The sequence below is a fragment of the Vigna angularis genome, chromosome 5 (genome assembly GCF_016808095.1).
Source record: "Vigna angularis cultivar LongXiaoDou No.4 chromosome 5, ASM1680809v1, whole genome shotgun sequence".
Taxonomy (NCBI): domain Eukaryota; kingdom Viridiplantae; phylum Streptophyta; class Magnoliopsida; order Fabales; family Fabaceae; genus Vigna; species Vigna angularis.
In genome coordinates this window covers 3,855,300-3,870,484 of record NC_068974.1, presented here as the reverse complement: position 1 = coordinate 3,870,484, position 15,185 = coordinate 3,855,300, and the positions used below count along the sequence as shown (strand labels likewise).

At 31.3% G+C, this 15,185-nt stretch overlaps 1 protein-coding gene across 1 annotated transcript; it reads right to left on the bottom strand.

The window, feature by feature from the left end:
• Positions 1–7,487: 7,487 nt before the first annotated feature.
• Positions 7,488–11,722, bottom strand: LOC108339135 (cysteine-rich receptor-like protein kinase 25). Its single transcript, XM_052877928.1, has 8 exons — positions 11,217–11,722; positions 10,316–10,604; positions 9,341–9,457; positions 9,120–9,253; positions 8,821–9,034; positions 8,194–8,431; positions 7,928–8,078; positions 7,488–7,848 (listed from the first exon to the last, which is right to left on the bottom strand). Exons 1-8 carry the CDS (start codon positions 11,682–11,684, stop codon positions 7,540–7,542), a joined length of 1,920 nt encoding a protein of 639 aa, XP_052733888.1. The 5' UTR covers positions 11,685–11,722; the 3' UTR covers positions 7,488–7,539.
• Positions 11,723–15,185: the final 3,463 nt, after the last annotated feature.

Genomic DNA, 15,185 nt, shown 5'->3' with positions numbered 1-15,185 from the left:
TGTTTTGATCCCCTTGAAGTTTTGGTGCTTCGTCAGATAACCATTTCCATGGACACGGTTGACAAAGTGATAAGTGGATTATTATGGCGAGACAGTGGTAGGATTAATTTAGAAGTCAATTTGCATGACATAAGTTGCTTTTTTTTTTTTTATTATTTCTATTATTTGATGTGGATATGTTGTTGATCTTTTGATAGAATAAGTTTGTTTTTTGCTCTAATTTTGAAAACTGTTTTAGTTTGCTTAATTTATAACTGAAGTCAGCGTAAAGTTATTAAAATAATCAATTTCTTTAATAAATTTGTAAATAAGTTATGGAACAAGAACTTTATAAAGGTTGAATATTAGCCTGATTAACTTATCCGACACGCGAGCAACTGTTTGATTATTGAAACCAGCATTCTTACGTTGGGAGAACATTTTTGTAATGAAAGTGTTTGAATTGAACATAAATATTAGGTAAGAAGAAAAGGTGTTTTACTTTAAAAGCAATAAAAATTGTCACTCGTCAACAAAAACATCACCAACATGCATTTTTTTAACACGGATCAGATCATTTAAATTCGCATGTTGATTTTATTAAATTGTTAAATTCTAGAACAATATAAAAAATCTTATTATTAAAGTGTAATGGAAATTTTAAAAAAATATAAAAAATAAGGATGATAAAAATATCCGAATATTTGTAGATAAAATTTGCGGGAATATTATATGTAAAAAATTAAAATAAAAATTTAATTTGTATTTTATTAAATTAAATTGAATTAAAACTTTTATATTTTATTATGTTAAATTTAATTAAAATTGAATTTTAATTATATGTATATATAAATAAATATTTTAATTTTATTTTCAAATTTTATAAAATATATTCTTTTAAATAACCATGAGTATCCAAGAATAACTGAATTTTAAAATTTCCATAGATATTTTTTAAATAGATACTCAGTAAATAATACGACAAGTAATGGGTGAATTTTTTTTATTATAAGTTAGGTAGCAAGTAGATACTAGCTAACTCATTGTCACCCTTAATAAAGTTGAAGATAAGAGAAAAAATCATAACATTCCACATAGAACATTATACATAAATTTTAGCTAAAATTTTTTAGAATGAGATGAATCTATGAATATTTATGTATACTATCATTTTTAATCATTTTTAGCTAAAAAGACCATGCCAAAGACTAAGACCCTAGGTTGGAACTAATGGATACGGACACTTCAAGACATTCAAAAATAATACTTAGAAGGATTCACATGAAGAAGCCGAACGCTTGTGAATACTTAGCTCGTTTGAGTTTAATATTAAGAAATTCGAATGTCAATCAATGGCCGAGCACTGTAGGGAGAACTCTATTGATTTTGGACGAACGCTATTTTCATCATATAGATTATAGAAAGAGAATGAGCGCTTGGTGTAAGACCGAGCACTACTTAGTAAGAGCGCTTGGTGTAAGACCGAGCACTACTAAACTTATATTAGAAAGCTTGATAAATATAATAAGATATTATTGAAGTAGTGTTTACGAATAAACGAAAATATACAAATACATATATATACATATACTTAAGTTTATAACCGAACGCCAATAACCAACTACGCTTGGCCGAACGCTCATGCACAGTATTTCGAAGTGAAGACGCTCGTTCTCAACTAGGATTCTTCCCGAATGAAAAAATCAAATTCTAACCAAGTTTACTATGAAAACCGAACGGTCAAGGACCGTCCAGTTACGAACGTACACTCTCATAGGGGAATTTCATACTTAGAAGTCATTTCTATCAATTCAATTTCTCAACATTTATCTATGTAAGTTCATACATTTATATCATATAAATTTCATATATTTCATACATCAGAACATAGCACAATCATATTTCATTTCCAATCATCAAATCAACGAACGTTCATGCAGCACAGTAAACATACAAATTAAATTAAATAAGCTTCTCTTACCTCTAAGTGTGAACGAACGTTCCTAGAGGCAGAATTTAGGTCCGTCTGACTAAAATTCCTTCTACCCTCAACGCTCAACAGTTCTTCAAAAACTAACCAAACAAAAAACCAACAATGGCTCAGACGAGATGAAATCATGCAACCAAAACTTGGTTTGCATGTACCAGATAATGAACGGCTAACGAGAAGAAGAACTTACCAGTTCAGAACCCGAAACCGTTCGGTTCAAACTAAAGGTCTGGACGCCGGAAGTGCTTCTACGGTGCCTGAACGGTGATCGGAGAAGAGAAAGGGTGAGTTTTGGTAGAGAGAAGGGAGCTTTTTTAGAGAGAAGAAAGAGAAATGAGAATTTCAGAGTTTGGAGAAGAAGGGTGCATGCAGAGAGTGTGACGTGAATTTTCAGAAAATCAGTTTTGCTTCCCACGTCAAAACGAACATGCGCTCATCTGCTGACACCTGCCTTCCACTATCTGATTTTTAGATTCTCGTCGCTTGACACCTGGCGTCCGTTCAGAGGAGTTTTTGGATGCGTTTTGAATGATTCTGACAATCAACAACTTACATAAAATTACAAAATATACTACTTTAAACTATGGCTAGTATTTTTACAATTTTCTCTATCACATGAAGTATTTCCCAGTCTCAAAATACTATCATATTTCTATATATTGACGTTTTGGTACCTTTTGTATTTCTAAATTTATAACGGTTGGTTCCACCATCTTTGCTAATTAAATTTATTATTTTTCATGTAAGAATTACATAAATTACCAAATTTTGTGTTTGGATTTTCATAAATTTTGTTGTCTATATTCGTCGTTGATAAATATTTACTATTTCTTATTTCATCCACTAATTAAATTTCATTGAGTTTGTTAATACCAAGTAATTAACTCTCATCAGCTTCATTATAGTTAAAAGTGATATTTGTGCATGACTTAGTTCACATTTACTTTTAGGAAGTAATTAAATTTAAATGTTTTAAACAATAAAACTTTTTCATATGTTATTTAGAATATTCACTGCAATGTTTGAAAGAACTTTCTCTTAATGAACAATAATTTAGTATGGTAAGCTCTTGTGATCAAAACTAAAATGCAACTACATGGTTTATAAAAGAAGCAACGAATTAGAGTTAAACAATAAATGCACAAATATTTTTATACTGGTTCACTCCAAATAAGCTACGTCCAGTGTTCTCTATCCTTAGAGGGTTCCACTATAATCTTCAACAATATTATAACTTAGTTTTCTCACCAATCCTGGTATTCTTAGACACTCCTGGTATCCCCGATACGTTGGCTGGTTGAGTTTCACTCACTCCTAGTTATGCAGTATTCTTCATCACTCTTGGTCTCTCCATAACTCTTGTTACCCTAGACTGATTGAGTTTCAGCACTCCTAGTACTAGACAATCCTAACACTCTCTGATACACTGTCTATATTTCCTTAACTTGCCTGAGTTACACAACAAGTGTTTTAATTCTCCTCAGAATTGAAATCAACTGATTGCTTACAAGTTGTTTAGACGATTACTCCCGTAGAGAGGATATGTGTTCAGGATAATATTCTCTTTTCTCTCTTCTTACAACAGTAAGTAGATATTACAACGAATTCAGAGAGTGTTGCTTAACTTTTTTCTTTCTTTTCTCAGATACTCTCTTTGAGCTTGAGCTTTTCTTTGCTTTTTTCCAAACGTTTTTCGTAGGATTGATATTTTCGTTGTAACCTATCCTCTGGATTCTTCCTTTTAATGATCTTCTATTTAAAGGCTCTTTCAAAAGATATTTGTTAGACTGAGCTCTTCACCTTGAATCTTGTGTCTTCTCTGTCATGCGTGTGAAGTAGTTGTTGGTTAAAGTCAACTTGTCAGAGTAGGCTTGCTTTTTCAGTACTTTGCTCGAAGTAGGTTGTACTATCTTTCAAACATGACTTCTTAAGAGGATAACATTCCACAAATGTCTTCTTTGTCTATAACGTCCACTTCTGATATATTTCAAATAAAGCAAGGGGATGCGTGTAGTAGGTTATCTGCATAAAATAGAGTAGATTGTGCATGCATCAAATATGTCTTATCTCTAAGCAATTTTGTTGTTTTTGAATGTTGAGCATTTAATGATATTTAATGTTTGTTCATAACAACAAAGTGCTTTTTACATTTTCTACCGTTGAGGTAGAGTTTATCATTTAAATTTTTCATTATTTTAAGCGTTGAGTAAGAACTTTATCATTGGACAAAGTAAAGGTTTTAGCTCATGGTATCGTCTAGTCTATTGTAAACGCTTTTTGGGATATTTCCTTTTTAGAGAAAGAGCATTTGAGTTTTGTTTTGTACATGTGTTTGAATCTTTATTTCATACTGTTAAAGGTTTTAGTCAGAGACATTGTCTCGACATCTTTTCACTTCTTGAGAGTTCAACTGATTACCATTAAGTACAATATAGTTTACGCGTTAGCATAACTCTTTTAGATGCTTGACTTGTAAGTCATTTAGCATTGTGTTTGGAAGTTTTAACTTAGATGTTTTGCTTTTCTTATAACCAAGTGTTTTCCTTAGGCTTTCGTATGTTGCTAGAAGATTGAGGGTTTTGAGCCTAACTTATATTTCTGCCTATCTTATTCTTCTAGTTAAGCATTTTAGATTCTCATATCGTTTAATGTTATTTGATTCTCATCTCGTTTAAACATGAAAGCGTGTAGACATATAAGTCTTATGGACGATTTTGTCTTAACACACTTGACACTCTTATTGATGATTTCATTAAATGTATGCTACAAATTATTCAACCGTTGTAATGGTAAAATTTACTACAACCTGTCATCGATCAAAAATATTATTCCCATCTCCACTAATTAATTTATATATATATATATATATATATATATATATATATATATATATATATATATCAAAATTTTAGTTTATTTTTTTTTTAGAATTCCAAATTAATTTACCTTTTATCTAAATCAAATCAAACTAAAACATAATGCAAATTTAAAATCATAATGAAACACTGAGTTCCAAAACTTACTCATAAATCCAAAAGTAATGTAAATAAAGTAAACATACAAATCACATATCACTAGACAAAAAACATCAATTGTTTATTCTAACTAATAAACATGACTCTAACACAAGTAAACACCAAGTTATTCAAGAATTAATTAAAAGCTTAGAATATGTCTTAAGAGAATGGTTGTTTCTTACTCGATTGTTATACACTAAGGTGCGTAATGATAGCCTAGTTTAACAAGGACAAAGCAATTTCCCTTTTTCTTGAAGCTGGGTTTATATACACTAGGACGAGAATATTTAAAATTATTTTTCTTGTAATTAGGTTTTTTTCTCATACATTTTGGGAGCTAGTTTGTCTTGTTTTGGCTGATAATGCCTTAGCCTTCTAGTACTACACTCTTTTTGATTGATATCTTCAATGAATATGTGTATGATAAAGTTTGGGAGGGAGATTTGTTTGCGCCTATGCTTTAGTTGTTGTTTGTACTCCATGCATGATTTTGGAAGCTTTTTGATAAAATTTTTTGAAACAACTCATCGGGTTGGACTATGTATTCTAATTTAATATATATCTTCAAGTAGCTTGTGGTTCTCATTAAAAAACATAAATTTCCTTGTCTTCTAGTGGTAGTAATTTCTAATGACTAACCTTTGCCTCACAATATATTTGACTATATTTGAGAATCATCGAATCTCAAATATCTTTGGCTTCCATATATATAGGAACAATACATATTAAACAAATCATTAGAAAATGCATTGAGCAAAGTGTGTTGGCTTACCTCATTCGAATGAATCAAATCTCAAATTTGTTTTGTACAAGTACTATATTCGAGTGTGGAGATTTTAAGAATAAAATCAACTCTATAAATGTCTAACAGAATAGACACACATTCTTGTTAATGTCGGTTTCAGAAAACAAGATAAGTTTCACATAAGAGAGCTACAAATTTTCTTGATCAAATATGAAAACAAGATAAGTTCACTTTTTTTTATAAGAATTTTAACGTTTTGAGGTACATGTACTATAGAATCAACGTGAATCTCAGTTTAATTGTGCTTGTGGGGATATACTTAGTTATCTCATATGATGTATGTGTAGGTAGTTAATTTCATTAGGTTAAAAAAATGAAGAAGGGAAAGGAAAGGAAAAAACAAGAAGAAGAAGCTAGATACTAAATTGGTAAGACAATTACATATTCACTTCTTGAAGACCTTAATGACATGGTATCAAAATAATTGACATTTCTATTACAAACAAAAAAAAGATTGTTAGATATATTAGATTATTAAATATCTTATCTTTATTTTATATCTTTAATTAGTTTGTTATTATTTCTTATTTGTATTTTGGACTTAACTCATATTTTTTCTATTATAAGTATGGTACGTTATGTGTATATTCAACACGTGGAGATTAATCTTCATACATAATTTTCACTATATTCAACATGGTATCTAGAAGCTAAAGTTCTTTTAGGAAAACATTTCCTCGCCTCTGCCACTACACTCATCGTCGGTGGCGTTGTCTGCCTTCATCACTATCAGAGTTCTAGTTTTGACCAACAACCACACGATTTTGATCATCTCAGCTAGGCGACTATTGTGCCTTCAACGGTGACTTCATCGGAGCTCCTCCACACTCTCAGCACCTTCGAAGTTGTGGGCCTACTCCATTTTCTGTCGTGCAGGGTGGTGCGTCCCGTCTCTTCTCAAGCAGCGATTCAGTACGTCGAGGTTGCTCTTTTTCCTCTTTCAAATCCGTCATGCGCGTCGTTGTCCTCTCTTATCCTCTCAAGAAGTTATTCAAAGAGTCGAGATCACTCTTTTTTCCTCTTCCAAAATCCTTGATTGAAGAATCTTGGATTTTTAGGGTTTCTCTCTCTTGTTTATCCATGGCTTCTTATTGTATCTTATGATCTCTCTTCTATCATAGGTGTATTTAACTCGTCCATATAAGGTTTTTCTCCAATGGTAATGATGACTTTTGTTAATTTGTTTATAGTCGTGGTGACTCTTAACCAATGACCTTTTTATCCACTGGTTGTCAACAATGCATTCCTCGACAACGATAAAGAGATTTATATGAAGCAACCTCCAAGATTTTTTGCTTAAGGAGAGTCTTCTGGGTTGGTATTTCTTCTTCTATATTGTTTTCGCAAATCATTAACAATTTGGTATCACTCGAGTGCAGAAGTAGATATCTTTTTTATGTCCTTTGATCATATTAGTGAAGAGCTTGAGACATACAATTTGTATGCACCAACTTGAGGGGAGTGTTAGATATATTATATTATTAGATATCTTATATAGATATCTTATCTTTATCTTTTATCTTTAGTTAGTTTGTTATTATTTTTTATTTATATATTGGACTTAGCCCATATTTCTTCTATTATGAATATAGTAGTGTATATTCAATACAAGCAAGATTAATCTCATATATAATTTTGACTATATTGAGCAAAGGTAATTCAAGATATGTTATTAATCTATATGTGTTATTAATGTTATAGTTTTATATAGAATGAATACATATTCCTCTAACAAAAAAAATTCCCCATTATCTTGCTAAAACGCTTGAGACTGTTACATCATTAATAGAAAGATTCTTGGAACTTCTTGAAGTTGATATTTCTTTATAGGTCAATTTTCCAACCGAAAATGCAGGGTGGTTAGGTTTTGGAAGGGCCATTGTTTCACTTCCTAGCATTAGAACAACTGTAGACATGGTTGGTCTATCTCCTGCATCTTGTTGAACACACAACAAACCAATGTGTAAGCACTTGACAACTTCACTTGCTCTAAAGGATTTTATCAGTGTTGGATCCATCAATTCCAAACATTTTCCTGCGCACCATATTCTCCAAGCCTGCATGTAATTGTGATTTGTGAATGTTCTTAATCTCTATGGTTCAATGACTCCTTGAACAATAGGAGAGAAAACTCACATATAAAAGAAGACTTTGACCATGTTCTGATAGATGGAATCCACTGTTCTTTCTTCCACAAATGATTTCTACGACAATAACTCCAAAGCTGAAAACATCCGATTTCACAGAAAGTAATCCTTCCATAGCATATTCTGGAGCCATGTATCCACTGCACGGAAGCAATACAACTTCATTATTCCTCTTATACATTGAATCATTAGTACATAACAAAAACTTCTTTTTTCAAATGCTTAAATGGTTAAAACTGGATTAGTATAACTCACTAGGTGCCCACAACTCGTTTTGTCGTAGCTTGGTTCTGTCCTATTTCAAAGGCCCTCGCCAATCCAAAATCTGATATCTTGGGATTCATCTCATGGTCTAATAGAACATTGCTAGCTTTGAGATCTCTATGAATTACTTTGAGTCGAGAGTCCTCATGAAGATATAAAATACCTTTTGCTATTCCATTGATAATGCTTAATCTTAGTTTCCAATCAAGTTGCTTTCTCTTCTCTTCGTCTGAGAGCATCAAAACAAAGAAGATAACTCAAAAAGTAAAAAAGAAACAGCAGCATGCGAAGAAAAAAAAAGCACTTAAGGACTCAATTTCACATTATGAATAGAAATGAACATAGCCCCACAACTTTCTCTGGGAATATTATTATTATGATCTTGATTTCTTGCTCTTGTTCTTAAAGAAAACTACATATCAAGATCATCTAGCACTTGTCATATAAGCTAATAAATAATATACCCTGTAATCAGTTTCACATCAATACTTTAAAGCCAATAGCACCTCTACTTGATTTGTTTCCGTAGGCCATGATTAATTTGGAGCTCAGAAAAAGCAATAAAAACTACAAACGCTCATGAAAAAGTTATTCACTAAAACTATATGTAAAACATACCACCAAAGAGATAAAAGTCGAGGCTTGAATTAGACATATACTCATATACAAGTATCTTCTCATTTTCCTCCAAACAGCACCCCAAAAGTCTCACAAGGTTACGATGTTGCAATTTAGCTATAAACATCACTTCATTCTTGAACTCTTCTGAACCCTGACCAGAAAATTGTGAGAGCCTTTTCACTGCGATTTGTCTTCCATCTGCTAAAGTTCCCTGATAAAAGCTTGCAATAAATTAGAACATATAGAAAGATGCCAAATATAAAGAATCTATATTACAAACTCCAAATCACTAATACCTTGTAAACAGGGCCAAATCCACCTTCCCCTAATTTAGATTCTTCTGAAAAGTTATTAGTACAATGTAGAACTGCGGTTAATGGGATTGTAGGTAGATCTCCATTCAATGATTCCTCAACAAACTGCATCGTATCTACAATGACAAGTTTTTGAGTTCAAATTTGAGTATGGCAAAACAATCTTTTTCAAAAACTAAGCAAGTGTTATTGCAGCAAATTACCTTTTCTGACTCTTTTCCTGTGCCAGAAGCAGTAGACACTTAATGATAGCAGAGCTACAAACCCCAACACACTAAAGGAAATTATCAACTTTATTTGCTTGCTAATACCTCCGTTGCCTACAACAGGATAAAACATGAAAACTTATAATTTTAATCATCTACACATTATTCAGATTCACATTATGCAAACAGAAAGAAAAGATAAACGTACTCAAAGCCTAAATAAAGTCAGTGTCACATGTTATGGATCAATATCACTTCCATTCTACTGATCAGGCCCTTTCATAAAAGTCCTTTTTGGATAATAATTTGTTAATTAAGTTTTTGTTTTTCACATGTCACCTTGAATCACAGGGAAAACAGAATCTAATTGTTGTAGGAAAAATGTAGCATCTTAAGGGTACCACCCAATGATACTTGTTCTTAGCATGGAGTAAAAGCTACAGTAATCAGTTGCTTCTCAGTAAAAGTTTTCCTAAAGTAGGCTTAACTTGGATTCCGTAAGATCTCAGGTTTCTCAGTAATCACTTTGGACTAAGATCTCATGATTTGTTTTTGGTATCACCCCATAAGGTCTCTTTCAAGATATGTATCTTATGTGTATATAAATTCATATCTATTTCATATTTTATATGATGTGGGATTTTGTTTGTACCCAACAACTCTAAAAATTCATAAACTCAAGGCTACACAGAAGAACACTAATAAATAGTCCTATCTACTCTACACTAAAATTCTATAGATAAAATGGAAAAATCTAAATGTGAAGAAGTTTCATTCTTTTAACTCAAAAAAAATTATGTATTTATTTTTCTTTATGTTTATGTTTTCAAAATTGGAATAAATCAAAGTATTTTGAACAACAGAAAACAACACAAAATTTCAGTAAAAAATCTAATTTCATATCAACTTATTTTAAATAGCATAAAGATAACATCAAAGATTCAACAGAGGACCCATATTATAAACGCTAACCTGAACTCGCGTAAAGATTTTGATCATCCATCCTCATGCTACAACTTGGACCAAAAATTGCCCACTGTACATTTGTAGAACAACACTGTGGAAATATGTCTAACAATGCATGCAAGCACTCACCGCACTGATCATTTTTAATACCTCTGTCACACTGCACCCACCCATATCTTTTCTCATTGTCAACCCAATCAAACTCATCCACTGCCCAATATGTCTTCGTCTCTACCGTTGCCTTTCTAATCAAACCATCCATACAATCCTCAGTTTTCTTAACTTCTGATGAGTCCTGTGTTTGGATCAAAATTTACGATAGAATATTGAATTTTAAGTGAACTAAAGAACATTCAAAAAACTAGAAAAACTTCAGTAGTTTTACTCTCATGGAATCACAGACTAGTATAATATGTTAATTTTTAGTATAACTTTCTTAAACATAGTAGTGAATGAAATTGTAAAACAAAGCCATAATAAAAGCATTTTTTTATTACAGAATATTTTAAAAAACAAAATAAGAAAATCTCAAATAAAAATGAATTAACTAACAACACATTATATGACATGCATATGTAAATGAAAAAATGTTCAGGTAACAACAGTATAAAAGGTTTTCATATTGTTATTCAATCCTGAACCATATATAGTAAACTTTGTTTAACATTTACTATAATAGTTATGTCATTTGTAGGAATGAAACTAGGCTTAAATCTCTCTTACTCAAAGTTTTAACATTGAATTTGGCAGATACAAAAACTTAACTAAAAGGAATAAAAGTTCGGAAAGTGAACAATCAGACTTCTTAACCTCAAGAACCCTTGCATACTTCACACTGATATCATGTTAAGAAAAAGAAAACATCCTTAAGCTATCTGAGTTTTCATGTTCCATACCGAAACATTACCTTGATTTTTCTGGTTCCGGTAGTATTCCATATTGGGGATAAACTAACTTGGCCACTGAAACTTTGGTTTGTGAAACGGATGATGCATATGTCATACCATATGATAGCTCCTACACTACTGGAACACCTTCGAGTGAGTTCACTGGAAGCACTGTTGATGCAGAACCGGCAAAAATACCCTGTGATGTCGTATCTGCAACTGTACAATCCATAAACAGCATCATCATTGTTGTGGTTGTTGCTATTTACAGAGGTGTAGTTGTATCCATCGCTTTCGTATGAGTCTGTGAGTAGCCATGAGAAAAGGGTGTCCACGTTGGCTTTGTATGAGGAGCTAACAAGAGTTGAGTTGTCACAGAAACTGTTCATGTAAATTGGTGTTTGAGCACTTGTTGTGATGAAAAGGAGGAGCATGAAGCTAAGACTAACCCTAATAGGGTTCATCAACATTTCTGTTTTGATCCCCATGAAGTTTTGGTGCTTCGTCAGAGAACCATTTCCATGGATTATGTCAGACAGTGGTAGGATTAATTTACAAGTCAATTTGCATGTCACATAAGTTGCTTATTATTCTTTTTATTATTATTTCTATTATTTGATGTGGATATGTTGTTGATCATTTGATAGAATAAGTTTGATTTTTTTCCTCTAATTTTGAAGACTGTTTTAGTTTTAGTGTAATTTATAACAGAAGTCAGCGTAATGTTATTAAAATAATCAATTTCTTTAATAAATTTGTAAATAATACAAGTCGTTAGTATTATATGCAACAAGACCTTTATAAAGGTTGAATATTAGCCTGATTAAACTAATTAACTTATCCGACACGAGCAACTGTTTGATTGTTGAAGCGAGCATTCTTACGTTGGGAGAACATTTTTGTAATGAAAGTGTTTGAATTGAACACAGATGTTCTGTAAGAAGAAAAGGTATTGGGTGTTTTACTTTTAAAAACAAAAATTGTCACTCGTCAAGAGCAACATCACCAACATGCATTTTCTTAACACGGATAAGATCATTCAAATTTGCCTGTTGATTTTATTAAAGAGTAAATTCTAGAATAATAAAAAAAACTTAAAATATAAGGGTAATGTAAATTTTAGAATAATATAAAAAATAAGAATGACAAAAATATTTGTGGAATTCACATATAAAATTTGTGATGAATAGTTAATTCTAGCAGTATTTATTATTGGTATCATTCGTGGTGAATAGTTAGTCCTACGAGTATTTATTATTGAACATAAATATTAGGTAAGAAGAAAAGGTGTTTTACTTTAAAAAACAATAAAAATGGTCACTCGTCAAGAAAAACATCACCAACATGCATTTTTTTAACACGGATCAGATCATTTAAATTCGCGTGTTGATTTTATTAAAGAGTTAAATTCTACAACAATATAAAAAAAAAGCTTAGCATATAAGTATTAAATGGAAATTTTAGAAAAATATAAAAATAAGATGACAAAAATATCCTTATTTACGAATATTTGTAGATAAAATTTGCGGAAGTATGATAGTAACCACGAATATTTATTATATGCAAAAAATTAAAATAAAAATTTAATTTATATTTTATTAAATTAAATTTAATTAAAATTAATTTATATTTTATTAAATTAAATTAAATTAAAATTAATTTATATTTTATTAGGTTAAATTTAATTAAAATTATTTTATATTATATATATATTTATTTATTTTTTAAAATTTTATTTATATTTTATTTTTAAATTTTATAAAACATATTCTTTTAGATAACCGTGAGTATTCAAGAATAACTGAGTTTTAAAATATTCATAAATATTTTTAAATAAATATCTAATAAATAATAATACGGTAATGGGTAAATTTTTTTTTGTTATAAGTAACAGTAGACATTATTCAACTCTAACTCGTTGTCACCGTTGATAGAAAAGTCTTAAGTTAAGAGAAAAAGCATAACATTCCACATACAACATAATAAATAAATTCTAGCTAAAATTTTATAGAATGAGACGAATATATGAATATTCATGTATAGTATCATTTTGAACCATGTCAACAACTTACATAAAATTACAAAATATACTACTTTAAACTATGACTAGTATGGTAAGATCTTGAAAATTTAATCCAAAAACCCACTTGTCAAATCTCATTAATTACACTATAGAAAATTGTCACATGTAACATTTCACATAGAAAATTGTACATAAATTCTTGGTAGAATTTTCTATAATGAGATGAAACATATAAATATATATGTACACTATCATTTACAACCGGGTTAAATATGTTTTTTGTCCCTTAAGTATCACACGATTTTGGTTTTAGTCCTCACTCGAAACTTTGATGATTTTTAGTCTCGTAGTTTTGAAACTATTAGTATTAGTCCTTAAAAATGGACGGCGTTAAGTTTTAGTAGATGTGGCAAACAGCGATGTCAAGTTTGATGCCAGCTGCGTTCTGCACTCTCTGCCACGTTGCTGAATGTGTTGAACTGTGTGCTTAGTCTGTGTTGCTATTGATTAGGGGCAATACAGTGTGATGGGAGCACAGTCGTGTATGGAGATTGTGGCGAAAGAGAATATGGTTACTGTTATGGACCACATGGAAGGGCGCAGGAGTGAGGAAATTGCAGAGGATCCACTAGTAATTCCTCGAAGGATCATGGATAAGTGTAGGCCTCAACTCATTGATGAACTTCTTGAGGCGTTTTGCGGCTTGTGAAATTGAATTCTCATCCTAATTACCATTTCGTTTTGAATTTATTTTTTATATGCTGCAACTGTAAACATATTTAAAATATGAAATTATTGCTGGTTTATTTTTCTTAATCTAGTTATGATAAGGAATACAAGAGTGGGGCTGTGGAATCCTCCAATAAACTCTACAAACAACCTATACCAAAAAAAAAATTGCAAACACCATTGCAAACAACAACGAAGTCAGTTAATGATGGATGGGATAAATGTGGAGTGGAATGGGAAGAATCGAACCGTGGTAGGAGATGACGATCTGAGAGTTGCAGTGGACTTAGCAGAGTTCCTAGAGAGAGATAGAGGCGAGGGAGCAATGTAGCGAAAACTTAGATTTTCGCTGTCGTCGTCGGCAATATGAGAAGCCATGACCTGAGCAAGGCGCTGAGCAGCGACTTTGGCAGCAACATTCTAAGTCCTTTTGACGGTTGAAATTCTAGTTGTAGTGAGGGTTAGGGAGGAAGAACGAGAATGGTTGTAGTGAGGGTGAGGGAGGAAGAACGAGAATGGCCACGTGAGTGTTAGATTCTTATTGGCCAGTAACGTGGCAAAGAGTGCAAAGCACAACTGGCATCAAACCTGACATCGCCATTTGCCACATCTACTAAAACTTAACGGCGTCCATTTTTAAGTACTAATACTAATAGTTTCAAAACTACGAGAACTAAAAACAATCAAAGTTTCCAGTAGAGACTAAAATCAAAATCGTGTGATACTTAAGGGACGAAAAACATATTTAACCCTTTACAGCCTGACAACAACATACACCAAATTATAAAATATATTACTTTAAACTACTATTTCCATATTTAACTATTTCTAGAATTTTCTCAATCACACTAAGTATTTTGGAGCCTGACAACAACATACACCAAATTATAAAATATATTACTTTAAACTACTATTTCCATATTTAACTATTTCTAGAATTTTCTCAATCACACTAAGTATTTTGGTACCTTTTGTATTTCTAAATTTTTATCTGTTGGTTCCACTGTCTTTGCTAATTAAATTTATTTATTTTCTATGTAAAAATTACATAAATTACCAAATTTTGTGTTTGGATTTTCATAAATTTTGTTGTCTATTTTTGTCTTTGATAAGGCTAAAGCTAACGATCTTAGTTGAACTCCTAGCAACTTGGATCATTAGACAATTCATTTCAAATCGTAACAAAGAAAACACTTTCCAACTTGCGTTCAGAACAAAAAATCCTATCAGAGATAAT

Coding starts and splice junctions, on each gene's coding strand:
- LOC108339135 (XM_052877928.1), bottom strand. CDS start 11,684: ATGGGGATCAAAACAGAAATGTTGATGAACCCTATTAGGGTTAGTCTT. Junction 9,458..10,315: donor AAATCTTTACGCGAGTTCAG/GTTAGCGTTTAT, acceptor ATCCTGTTGTAG/GCAACGGAGGTATTAGCAAG. Junction 8,079..8,193: donor AAACGAGTTGTGGGCACCTA/GTGAGTTATACT, acceptor GCTTCCGTGCAG/TGGATACATGGCTCCAGAAT.